The sequence below is a fragment of the Gorilla gorilla genome, chromosome X (assembly GCF_029281585.2).
Source record: "Gorilla gorilla gorilla isolate KB3781 chromosome X, NHGRI_mGorGor1-v2.1_pri, whole genome shotgun sequence".
In the NCBI taxonomy this organism is placed as follows: Eukaryota; Metazoa; Chordata; class Mammalia; order Primates; family Hominidae; genus Gorilla; species Gorilla gorilla.
In genome coordinates, this window is record NC_073247.2 from 24,056,995 (window position 1) to 24,069,969 (window position 12,975).

General features: G+C 41.5%; 1 protein-coding gene across 2 annotated transcripts in view; it reads left to right on the top strand.

Annotated features, from left to right (window-relative positions):
* The window catches only part of EGFL6 (EGF like domain multiple 6), a 63,761-nt gene that overhangs the window by 19,230 nt on the left and 31,556 nt on the right, over window positions 1-12,975 (top strand). For both annotated transcript variants that reach the window (XM_004063804.5, XM_019019816.4), the window contains exons 2-4: window positions 722-834; window positions 6,017-6,109; window positions 11,108-11,227. In XM_004063804.5, coding sequence (XP_004063852.2) covers window positions 722-834; window positions 6,017-6,109; window positions 11,108-11,227 — 326 coding nt within the window. The remainder of the gene's footprint in view (window positions 1-721; window positions 835-6,016; window positions 6,110-11,107; window positions 11,228-12,975) is intronic.

The window sequence follows — 12,975 nt, forward strand, 5'->3', positions numbered from 1 at the left end:
TACTTGGACAGATATCTTATGGCCCTACAAAGCCTAAAATACTTACCATCTGGCTTTTTACAGAAAATGTTTGCCGATCTCTGCTCTAAAATTAAGCAGTTTAACAAATTGGGTTTCCAGGAGGTCATGTGGAATGGGAACGAGCCCTGGGCTAGAATTCCTAACACCCAGCTCTGCTGGGGATGTGACTCCACTCCATTGGACTGGAGTTTCCTCCTCTGTAACATAAGAGGGCTTTCCTGAACAAGCCCTTCCAGCTCTTAATCATCTATAGTGTATGTTGATTCCAGTCTATTCAATGGTTCCCAGGTGCCAGTGGGATAAAAGTGCAGAGCTCTGGTCTGGGACAAAGCCACAGGATTAGAAAGTGACTGAAATAGACAAAGAACTGGATAGTTGCTGTGCGTATACAGAGCAGATCTGAAAAGTGGCACTCTACAAGGTTCAAAAACATACATTTTGGACATCTTCATGTGCCCTAGTTTTATAGATTATGTAACCCAATTCTTTTAACCATGGGGAAGAAGGAAATGGTTGAAACTAATTATTGAGGAAGGCTGGCAACCCCAAAATTCAAGTTTTCAAAATCTAATTTAGCACTTACTGCGGGTTCGTTGAAATTAACCAGGTAATTGACATCTCTGGTTCTTTTAGTAGTAGGGAAGAGTTTCTGTTGTCTTTTCTATTTTCTCAATACTAACATGTAGTTCTTTATCTGCAGTGCAAGGCATCACGGGTTGTTAGCATCAGCACGTCAGCCTGGGGTCTGTCACTATGGAACTAAACTGGCCTGCTGCTACGGCTGGAGAAGAAACAGCAAGGGAGTCTGTGAAGGTAATTTTGTAAAAACTCAGACCCTGCACTTGGATCAGGGCCCTTAGGTTTTTATCTGTCATACCATGAACTGCCACAAAATTGCCAGTGGATCTCTCAGGCAAGGACATGCATAACTACCAATAACCAAGGTCTGGGTTCCTATGAGATCTCTTCCCAGACAAAATGTGGCTGACGCCATCATACTTGGCATGATTTATTTTAGAAGACTGTCTTGTCAATTATTTTTGTGATTATCTTAATGAGTATGACTGGGTTGTTTGTTTTTGGTTTTCTTTTTAATCTAAAGGAACTAAGATGGGCAAAAGCAGGCCAGTACATTTCTCCTCTAATTATAGCTTAAGTGATTTCCAATGCAATAAACTTTAATTATTAATCACCCAACCAGTAGGCTTCAGCCACAAAATAAGTACACCTTTTAGCTTATAGATTTGTAACTCACATTTTTAAAATTCATACTGCCAATTTCTAAATGTTTTCAAGGTACATATGCATATATGCAAAGATTTTAAGTATTTTGCTGATTTTTTTGTACATTGCAAACCAAGGAACCATAATTTGCCTTGGACATTGTTTCTCAGACTATGTGTTAGGAACTCCGAGAGAGGCCTCTGATCATTTCAAGGAGGTTGGGGAGGGCAGAGATGAGCATAAAGTTTTTGCCTTGTTTTTCTTTTTATGACTTTCCATAACGACCAACACTGGCAGTGTAGCAGAACCAAATCCACATTCCTCCTGACTGTCTCACCAGGGGTGTATTCCTTCAGGGCAGCAGTCTACTCTCACTGTCCCTGTGTCCTTCAGTAGGTAGCATGTGCCTCATCCTAAGTTATTTATCTATTAAATGGGATGACAACACAATTGCAGGTCCCATAAAAGCACTAACATGTTAGCTATTTTTAGGAATAACAATGCTACCTTCTTTTTGCTAGTCTGTTCCTGCCCCAACCTCCTTCTCTCTGGCTGGTTAAAAAATATCTGGATTGACCATAAGTGAGGTCAGAACTTGATAATATCCAAAATCTATAAAACAATAGAAAACATTGATATTGTTCCCACATGTTCCATATTATGCAAAACCTTCTGCCGTCATAGTTTGCTTGTGACAAGATGACAAGAGCATAAAAATACTAGACAAAAACAAAGATCATCATTGCCCACTTAGATAAAGGAAGTTAGAATATCCTCCTGGGACTTGTGTCAATTAAAAGGGTGGGTCCTCATCCTGATTGGATTGATAGTGTCATGATCAAGGGCATTGAGAACCAGACTGATGTGGGTGACCTTGGGCAAGCTAGCTAAGGTAAGCTAGCTAAGGCTCAATTTCCTCCTCTGCAACCTGGAGAGAGCAATACCTACCTCTGAGAGTAAGGAATGTATGCATTAAAGGGTGAGTTCATTACCTGGCATGCATAGAAAATACCTCATAAATTACCATTCCTTCAGGAAGGACCAATAATTCTCATCACAGACTTCTCATCATTAAAGCACCAGGTGATGGGGGGATTAAATGTGGCTTTATTCTTTTGCTAGACACAACATAACACATTTTTATTTGAAGTCAGTCAGGTGGAAAGGGGCAAAAACCACGTGAAACACATGATTTAGCGTCTCTCTTACAGTTGCACGAACATCAGCGTCTACTGCCATAAAACTTGTAAGACCCAGCATGTCACTGGTGAATAAATGAAGGCAAGGTGTTAAAAGGGCAAGTGCAGGGGGTTCAAGCAAAATGCTCACTATGCAAGTTTTGCAAGCTGAAGAGACGGTCAGCACACCTACTGCTCCAGTCAAATGTTCAGGTCTTAAATTGCAATGATTTTTAGATCTAAAATGTGTATCATGTTTTATCCAATTTGCATGGTCCTTCTTGATGGTAAAGTCATGTTTCTTGAAGCACCAAATAACAGGGTAGTTATTCCCTTATTGCTGGGTTTCTGATTTCTAAGCCAGAGTTGTGGGATGCATGATAATAAGAATACACATCAACCTGCCCCAACAAGGAGAGCCAGACCCCAGGCTGTGAGGTCACAGTCTACCCAGGCCTTCCCCTCTGTCCATCTATTTGCCCTTCACTCCTTTTGAAGCCCTGCCTCTATGTATCCTGGAGCCTTCTAGCTCTCAGCCTCTACCCTGTCTAAATCTCCTCCCAAGGCAGGGTCTCATCTGTTCGATATCATTAACCTTAAAATGTATGCCACTTCAGTGAGATGAAATACAGAATTGTCCATAAACAAGTACCTGATGAAAAGCTTCAGATAGAGAAGTTTGGGGGAGAACTAAATAAGACTTTTACTTTGTCTAAATCATGCTTCAATCTCAGGCCATTTTAAACACAAACTGAATTTCCCTTGCTGTCGATTGGCTGTTGAAGTCACAGATCCAAAGTTACTGTAAATTGAAAACATCTTACTGAAGCTTTAACCTTATAGCAAGGGTATTATTCACCATTTCTCCTATGTTCTATTTGGCATTTATGCTGGGCTTTCCTGTCTGGGCCACATTGGAAATCAGTTTCCAGGGAACAACTAGAGGTCTTCAGGGCTTAAAAAAAAAAAAAAAAAAGATTTATTTTTCTAACATCTGAATTTAAAGTTGCAACTCCAAGTACATATCCATAACAAAGTAGACACTGGAAATTAAATTCTCTCTCTTTTGTCTCTAAAAGTGGAAAAACCTTGCTGGGGAAGCATTTTTCCCTTATGATTTGTTCAGGGCCATAAAATGTTCCCCCATTAAAAGTTCTACAGTAATTACTTTATTCATTATTCAAAAATATTCAAATATTTAACATGTTTACAACACTATATTAAATGCTACAGGGGAAACAATGATGAATGTTTAAGTCACTGTCCTGAAGGCACTTGGAAACAAGTAGTGGATGAAAGACAAGCACTGTAGCCAAATATATGCCTCATTATTTAATAAGACAAAAACTGATCAGTTGCACAGGAGAGGCCTGCCAAAGTTCTGTGGAGTTCTCGAAGTTGAGTGGGCATTCATAGGTGGCTGGAGAAATCTGTAAAGGCTTTTAGAAGAAGGGGCCATGCAAGGTGGTCCTTGAAGAATGGGGAGGATATGAACTACTGGAAACCCAGGGAAGAGTATCCTAGGGAGGGGTAGGAAAAGGTAGAAAGTAAAGGGTAGGTCTAGAGAATAGCAAGCAATATCTTTTGCCCACAGTGTTGCCTTTGTCGGGGGGGTGGGGGGGGGGCTAGAAAAGAAGGTGGAGGCCAGATCAGGCTAGGTTTTTTTTTGTTTTTTTTTTTTTGTTTTTGACAGAGTCTTGCTTTGTCACCCAGGCTGGAGTGCAGCAGCGCAATCTCAGCTCACTGCAACTTCTGCCTCCTGGGTTCAAGTGATTCTCCTGCCTCAGTCTCCCAAGTAGCTAGGATTACAGGTGCCCGCCACCACGCCTGGCTAATTTTTGTATTTTTAGTAGAGATGTGGTTTTACTATGTTGGCCGGGCTGGTCTCAAACTCCTGATTTCAGGTGATCCACCCTCCTCGGCCTCCCAAAGTGCTGGGATTACAGGCTGGAGCCACCATGCCTGGCCAGATCATGCTAGTTTTAACTTGGTTATGATACCTGTACTGTATTCAGGAGGGAACAAAGATTATATTATGACCTCTGTGCAAGGCGTGGCATGATCAGAGCTATGCTTTTGGACTATTAGTTTAATGTCGTGTCTGACATAAAGTTTGCTAGGAGCAGAGCCTGAAAGGGGGATTCTTGTACAAATATTCCATTGAAAGGTATCTTACGAGCAATTTGCAAGGGAGTGAGGGAGCTTGGGAAGGGGCTAGGCAGAGATATGGTTTCAGAAGAAGTCTAGCTTCAGCCTGATCCCACAGGGACCTCTAGGGCGTTAATTGCACCAGAGTTTGTCCTGCCAAGAAACAAGGAACTAGGCTGTTAGACTCCTGCATCAGTGAGGCACTGGTCACAAGCTGTGGTGGGGAAAGCAGGGAGAGAGAGGGATTCAGCATCATCTTCCAAGTATCTGTGGGCAAGGCAGTTCCCGTTAGCTAGATAGATAGTTGTTCAATGAATGAGTTGGTGGTAGAAACAGGGATAGGATGTTGCAACTGAGTGGTCTGGAGACAAGAAAAAATAGACAACTGAATTTTTTGAGTCCAGGTAACTGGTAGAGGAATGATGATAATAACAAAAAATAGGATCTGGGGTTGTAGGGAAAGATGCTGGTATCTTTAAGAATAGGCTTTCTTAGAGGTGGACCTACTGTGAGCCAGGGGAATTGATGGATGGAGAAGTAGGCACCATTCCTGGGCAATTGCTGAGTCATTCTTTCCTATTATGGCTATTTCTTGAGCTCCTACTATATCCAGAAACTGCTGAGAGTCCTTGATACCCTAAAAGTCTCCTTTCTCTCTCATATATTATATCCTCTCCCTTTCTACTCTTGAGGCTTTCCCATTTTCCTTTTTTCCTATCTACTGCTTTTTCTCCTTATAACGTCCCTGTGAGCTGGAATGAAACTGTCCATCATCTTTGACTGTTTGTTTTCTTGCCCCCAACTGAATCGGTTATAACATCCTACCCCTGTTGTTTTTCCTACCACTTTATTCATTGAACAAATATTTATTGTCTACTTTGTGTCAGGAGTTGGGATACAGAAGTGAATAAAATAGAAAAACAAATCCTACCTTTGTCATGCTTTCTCATGCCTCCATCATCATCCTCATCATCATCGTGATGCTTTTAGTTCCCATCCTTAGGGCTAGAAGTAGCACCTTCCTGCCTCCAGTATGTTGGTTGTTCAGTCTGACTGATAATGTGCAGCATTAAAAGATTTTGATCATTTAAAAGAGAAATGGAGAAAATATGGAGGAGATGAAACGAGGCAAGAGACAGAAGGAAGGGGAATGACGTTGGCGTTTGCCCAGGGTTACTCTGGAGTCTCTTCCAGTTCCAACATTATACTTATTTTATTAAATCTTTTGTGTTTGCATGCCAAACTGGCTGACTGTGGTCTGGAAGGCTTTATATTTCATTGAATACCACTGAAAGTGTGGTATTGCCTCCATTCAAAGGGAGGCAGATTGTCCTCTGTATGTCCCCATGGAGTTCTCTGCCACACAGAACGCAGCGAAGTTTTGCGTGCATTTCACTACACTAACTACTGTTCTTTTATCATCAAGACATCTTTTCCTTCCACAGCTACATGCGAACCTGGATGTAAGTTTGGTGAGTGCGTGGGACCAAACAACTGCAGATGCTTTCCAGGATACACCGGGAAAACCTGCAGTCAAGGTCAGTAAGGTAGCCCGGGGTCATAGTTCAAATTCAATCATTGCAGCAGGGCTGGCGACTCAATATGGTACGCAGGATTTCTTAGCATTTTAAAAGTCAAATCTTCAAATGAAGGTGCTTTCAGGACAAGTTTTTCAATCTCTTCTCCTTGAAAAATGTAAAAAGTCTGATGTTTTTGTCAAGATGCCCAATAAAATGCCTTTTTTCTTTTCTTTTTTTTTTTAACTTTTTTTAATAAGCTAAAGGTCTTTTATATTTTTTACTTTTTTATTTCATCTCTTTCCATAACACAGAAAAAAAGAGCCTTTTTAAAAAGTAAATAATTTTATTGCTTTTTAAACTACCTATGTATTGTAAGCATATTTTTATTTTTAAAAATCCAGCAGTGCAAAAAAATATAAACTTAAAAGTAAGAGTGATCACCACTAGTTTTTACTATAAGCATAGTTAAGTTTGTCTTAGATCCTGGAAGTCTTTTTCTGTGGTAGTATAAATGTAAGTATTTCTCATAGGCATCTTTGCATGTCAGCACACACAGAACTACTTTACATTTTTTAAGGCTGTATCCTAGTCCCTAGTGTGAATACTTTTATCCTTTGTGCAAAAATGTGCTTTATTTAACCATTATCATTTATGTTGTCTCCAATTTTTTGCCATTACAAACAGTGCTAAATCTAACATTGTTCTATGCATAGCCCTGATTTCTTGAATGAATATTTTTGTAGGAAAAATATTTAAAAGTGGAATTGTTGGGTTGAACGACGTGCATATTTTTATTATACTTCATATACTTTTTTTTTTTGAGACAGAGTCTCGCTCTGTCACCCAGGGTAGAGTGCAGTGGTGTGATCATGGCTCACTGCAGCCTCAGCCACCTGGGCTCTAGCAATCCTCCCATCTCAGCCTTCTGAGTAGCAGGGACCACAGGCACACACCACCATGCCTGGCTACTTTTTACAGTTTTTGTATAGACGAGGTCCCACTACGTTGCCCAGGCTGGTCTTGAACTCCTGGGCTCAAGCCATCCTCCTGCCTTGCCCTCCCAAAGTGCTGGAATTAAAGGCTTAGCCGCCACACCTGGCCTTGATATATCATAACAGATAATTTATAACTTTCATCCTAGATTGTTTGTCTGAAAACATTAAAGAGATGATAATATCTATAACAGTGGTTCTCAACCTGGGTAATTTTGTCTCCCAGGAAGCGTTGCCAGATAAAATACAGATACCCAGTTAGATTTAAATTTCAGATAAACAACAAATAATTTTATAGTATATGTTTGTTCAAAATACATATACAAAATATACAAAGGGGATGTGAGGGTGATCTGGCTGTGACATCTGTCACCCCATTGCTCACCTGGGTTGATTTGGCTGATCTGGCTGGCTAGGCAGATGTCCCCTTCCTCCCTCACTGCTCCATGTGTGTCCCTCCTGAAGCTGCGCGCTCTTGTGGAGAGGACGACCATCCCCGATAGAGGAGGACTTACCTTCAGTCAAGGGTATATTAGCTGTGCTCCCCTGCTAGAACCTCCAAACAAGCTCTCAAAACAGTATATGAGATGTGTGTATACTTTAAAAGTATTAGTCATTTATCTGACATTCAAATTTATCTGAGAATCCTTTACTGTTTTGTTTAGAGATGGGGGTCTCACTATGTTGCCTAGGCTGGAGTGCAGTGACTATACTGCATCCATGATCTCCTGGCCTCAAAGCAATCCTCTCGCCTCAGACTCCTGACTACAGGCACACACCACCACACCCAGCTGGAATCTTGTATTTTTATTTGCCAAATCTGGGAGCCTTATCCGGGGCAACATCTGGCAGTGTCTGAAGACATTTGGAGGGGGTGCTACTGGTGTCTAATGGGTAGAGATCAGGGATGCTGCTAAGCACCTTACACAGTGCACAGGATAGCAGTACCCGCAACAAAGAATGATCAGACCCAAATGTCAGTAGTGCCAAGGCTGAAAAACCCTGCTCTAAACGTGGTGAATAAAAGTGCCTCATTGGAGCAAGGGATATGGTCTTTGCTATAGATCAGCAGATTTCAACTTGGGTGATTTTGTCATCCACGGGATACTTGACAATGACTGGGGACAATTTTGGTTGTCATAACTGGATGTGGGAGGTACTCCTGGCATGTAGTGAATGGAGCCCAGGGATGCTGCTAAACATCCTGCAATGCACAGAACAGCCCCCACAGCAAATAATGATTTATGTCAACAGAAGTTAAGAAACCCTGGCATGAAGAAATCTTCAATAATTCAGAAAGGGTCCCCAGTCCTATAAGGAAGTTGAACAAAGAGCAGTAAATCAAATTCAGCTGCCCTTGGAGAATGGAGTATCAGAGAAGACTGGACACCCACTCCACTCTACCACTCCCAGCCCTTGCTGCCAAGCCCAGAGGTTAGCCCCATAAACTGAAATAGCCGCTCTTTGAGCTGCCAGCCCTACAGTCTCGGAGAGCAATCTGGCTCTCTGCGTCCTGCCACCAGCATAGAGGCCAGAGCCCTGGAGATGTTTCTTAGAATTGCATGCAATTGCTTGAGAGAGGTGCTTCGAGAATCGTGCATTCAGGGTGGGCACAGTGGCTCACACCTGTAATTCCAGCACTTAGGGAGGCTGAGGTGGGTGGATCACCTGAGGTCAAGAGTTTGAGACCAGCCTGGCCAACATGGCAAAACCCCATCTCTGCTAAAAATACAAAAATTAGCCAGGCGTGGTGGTGCATGCCTGTAATCCTAGCTACTCGGGAGGCTGAGGCAGGAGAATCACATGAACCTGGGAGGTGGAGGTTGCAGTGAGCCGAGATCGCGCCACTGCACTGCAGCCTGGGCAACAGAGCAAGACTCCATCTCAAAAAAAAAATCATGCTTTCATAAGTAATAATTCAGCTATACCCTTCACCAGAGGTTTTACAGCAGAAAACTTGGTTTTCCGTATGTTTTGGATTCTGAACCAAGATACTGTCTCAAGAGATTTGGAATAGAGACAATATTTTCCATGCTAGTTTTAAAGTCCCAGCAAAATATTAACGTTGAGGGAGTGGTCCAGTTGGATCAAGTTTTGAGGCAGTCTGTCTTCTTCCCACAGCCTCCCTGCCCTGTGGCAGCCTGATCAAAGTCCACGTACATCCATTAATGGTGACAGGCCTCAGCCCTCAACTCATGTCTTTCCCAAAACACTCTTCCAAGAAATGAGTGAGTCACCTCAGAGTTAGGGCCAAGCTATGGGATATTCCTGGGTTTCCCGTTATGTCCAATCAGCATTTTTCAGTTTCCCCATTTGAAGAGGTTAGGTTCTATGAGGGAGATGGTAGGGTAAAGGGGATAGGCAGTGGAGAAGAGGGTTTCAAATGTCCAGCTAGGGCGTTGGAAAATCCCCATATAAGGATATTTTCAGAGATGAAAGCAGCTCCTTATTTTCAAGAATCTGTTACCATGCTGACCTTTTGCCTTCCATGGAATTTGTTTGTTTTTTTCCTCTCTGTATGTTCCCTGGTAGAGTTAAGATATGAAACCCTCACATGACCACATTTCCAAAGGCAACATCCTCTACAGATAATCCTTTTTAAAGTTTTATTTTCCTTCTGTGTCATTTTTTATTTTAATAAAAATGTTACTTATTCTTAAGTTGTTGTTGTTGTTGTTTTAGAAAACACAAAAGCACAGAGAAGAAAGTCACCCTCGATCCTACCACCTGAAGATAACCATTAGTCGCATTTAGAGCATACCCTCCTAGGCTTTTCTTTTCCTATGTATTTTTTAAACCAATTTTGGAATGATCTGTACACAGAGTTTTGTAACCTTCTTTTATCACTTAACATCCTGTGAATGTCATATGTATATATTTCATATATATATAATTCACATATATATAATTCATATATATATTTCCTATATAATTCACATATATATAATTCATATATATATATATATATATTTTTTTTAATCATCCAGCCCAAATGTCATCCTGTGAACATCTTTACTTAGGATTAAATATTGTCCTCCAACGTCACCACTAAGAGCTGTCTGACAGGGCTCCCTCTAGAGGAACGTGAGCCAAGGCAATTTGGCCAGTGCAGGGGCCAGCCAAAATAATAATTGACAGGAGGCTGTGCTGTCAGCCTATGTCAGCGGCTGCTTGGGATAGCATGAAAGGCAGAAATATATAAATTATCTATTTCTAAATTATTGTTCAAGTAGTATACACATAGAATTGTGCATATATAACAAATGTATGGCTCGATGAATTTTTCTAAATGCCCATGTCACTAGTATCTAGATCAAAAGCCAGAAACTTGGCCCTTCAGAAGACTCCCTTACACACCTTCCAGTCACTTCCACTGCCAGTGAGAGAACCATATCTTGACCTCTTATATCACAGATTAGCTGTGCTTATTTTTTTAACTGTATATAAATGGACTCATACAGTATATACACGTTTATATCCAGCTTCCACTCAATATCATGTTTGTGAGATTCATCCATTGTTGCCTATAGTTGTCATTTGTTCAGTTTCATTGCTGTATAGTATTCCATTGTGTGAATATACAAGTCATTTATCTATTCTTCTGTTGGGAGGTGTTTGGATTACTTCTAGTTTGGGGCTATCTAGTATCATGCTATTATGAGCATTTTAGTATGTAGGGGTTTTTTTGGTGGGCAAAAATCTATATTTCTGTTGGGTATATTCCCAGGACTGGAATTTCCAGGTCATGAGTATGTCTAAATATAGCTCTAGTAGATTCTGCCAAGCAGTTTTCCAAAGTGTTGTACCAATTTACATTCCTTCCAGTGGTGTATAATTATTCCATTTGCTACACATTGTCGCCAATCCTTTAAAATGGAATTTGATGGTCAGAGAGAAGGTGGGTAAGTGGTGGTGTTCAGGGAAGCTAACCCAGTTGTCCTTTCCAAGACTGGGGTCTAATATTCCCCATCTGGAAGTTTCCTGATTCAGTTCACCTTTCCCTGTTTTCTAAATGTCCCTGCAGATGTGAATGAGTGTGGAATGAAACCCCGGCCATGCCAACACAGATGTGTGAATACACACGGAAGCTACAAGTGCTTTTGCCTCAGTGGCCACATGCTCATGCCAGATGCTACGTGTGTGAGTAAGTTTCAACAGCCAGGCTGATCTCAGTCAATGTTTAAGGCTTGGCTTTTGCCATTTGATGCTTGGGGAAAAGCTGACTTCAGTGATTTTTTAAAAAATCTCTAATATTGCCCCCAGCTAAAATGTTTTGTGGCACTTGTTTCTTTCTTTCTTTTCTTTCCTTTCTTTCCTTCTTTCTTTCTTTCTTCTTTTTTTTTTTTTTTTTTTGAGACAGAGTCTCGCTCTGTCACCCAGGCTGGAGTGCAGTGGTGCAATCTCAGCTCACTGCAACTTCTGCCTCCTGAGTTCAAGCGATTCTCCTGCCTCAGCCTCCCAACTAGCTGGGACTATAGGCACATGCCACCACGACTGGCTACTTTTTGTATTTTTAGTAGAGATGGGGTTTCTTCGTGTTGGTCAGGCTGGTCTCAAACTCTTGACCTCAGGTGATCCACCCACTTCGGCCTCTCAAAGTCTTGGGATTACAGGCGTGAGCCACCATGCCCAGCTTCCATAATTTTTTTAAAAAAGTAAGTGCTGATTGGGCACGGTGGCTCACACCTGTAATTCCAACACTTTGGGAGGCTGAGGCAGGTGGACCACCTGAGGTCAGGAGTTCAAGACCAGCCTGGCCAACATGACGAAACCCTGTCTCTACTAAAAAAAAAAAAAAATACAAAAATTAGCTGGGCATGGTAGGGCACCTGTAATCTCAGAAAAAAAAAAAGTGGTAAAATAACGTGAAATTCACATTATTTTAAATTTCAAGTGAACAATTCAGTGGCTTTTAGTACATTCACAATGTTGTACAACCATCACCCCTATCGAGTTCCAGAAGATCTTCATCACTCCAAAAGGAAACCAGACCCAGTCACTCCCCACTCCCCCTGCTCCAGCCCCTGGCAACTACAAATCTGCCTTCCTTCTCTAGGGATTTGCCTATTCTGGATGCTTACTTTATAAATAAAAAGGCAAACTAGGAGAAAAATAAGTTATATATCTATATCTGCATCTATATATATATGCAAAGCCCTGTTGAGTTTCCTCATGAAAATAAGCACGTTGAACAAAATAAGCAGATTGTTTTAGGGAAGTGATACATTTAAATTCCTTCTCGGAACATCAATTCTTCCCACCAGCTAACTTTCTCACGCCCCTTGCCCCACTACCAAAGATTAGTGATACTTGTTGGAAATACATTCCGACTTACTCACATTCCTTGAAAGAAAAGCCCTTCTGTGATAAAGAAAAACCCATGTCCTGTGGGAGAGTGAGAGTCTATACCCATTCATTTATTGAGAGGGAAGGCTTTTCAGGTTTTATGTTCCAGTTGAAAGGGAAACCCACCCTCCCTGCCTGCCTTCCCTTCTCCCCTTTTCTCTCTCCATCTTTCTTTCCTCTGCCTTGCAGCCCCCAACAAACCCAGAGCCTGTGCCTTCAGCCAGCTTCCTGTGGTTGCGGAGTTGCACAGACTCCCCAGCCCATCCTGGGTTTTCCCGAGATTATAAAATCTTGCCTAGTGCATGGGCTCCTCCTTGGCAAAGTGTCCCAACACCACCAGTCACTTAGATCTTCTGCTAGCAAGCAAGCATTTGAAAATGGGCATTGGAAGGGCCTTTTTAAAAAATCCTTATTATTATAAATTAAACAGAAACTCACAGGAAACAAATGCATAGTTTAATGAATTCTTATAAGGCAAGCACCCTTGTAATCATCACCAAATAGAACTCTGCCAGAACCTCCTCCTCCCACCCCTCCCTAAAGGGA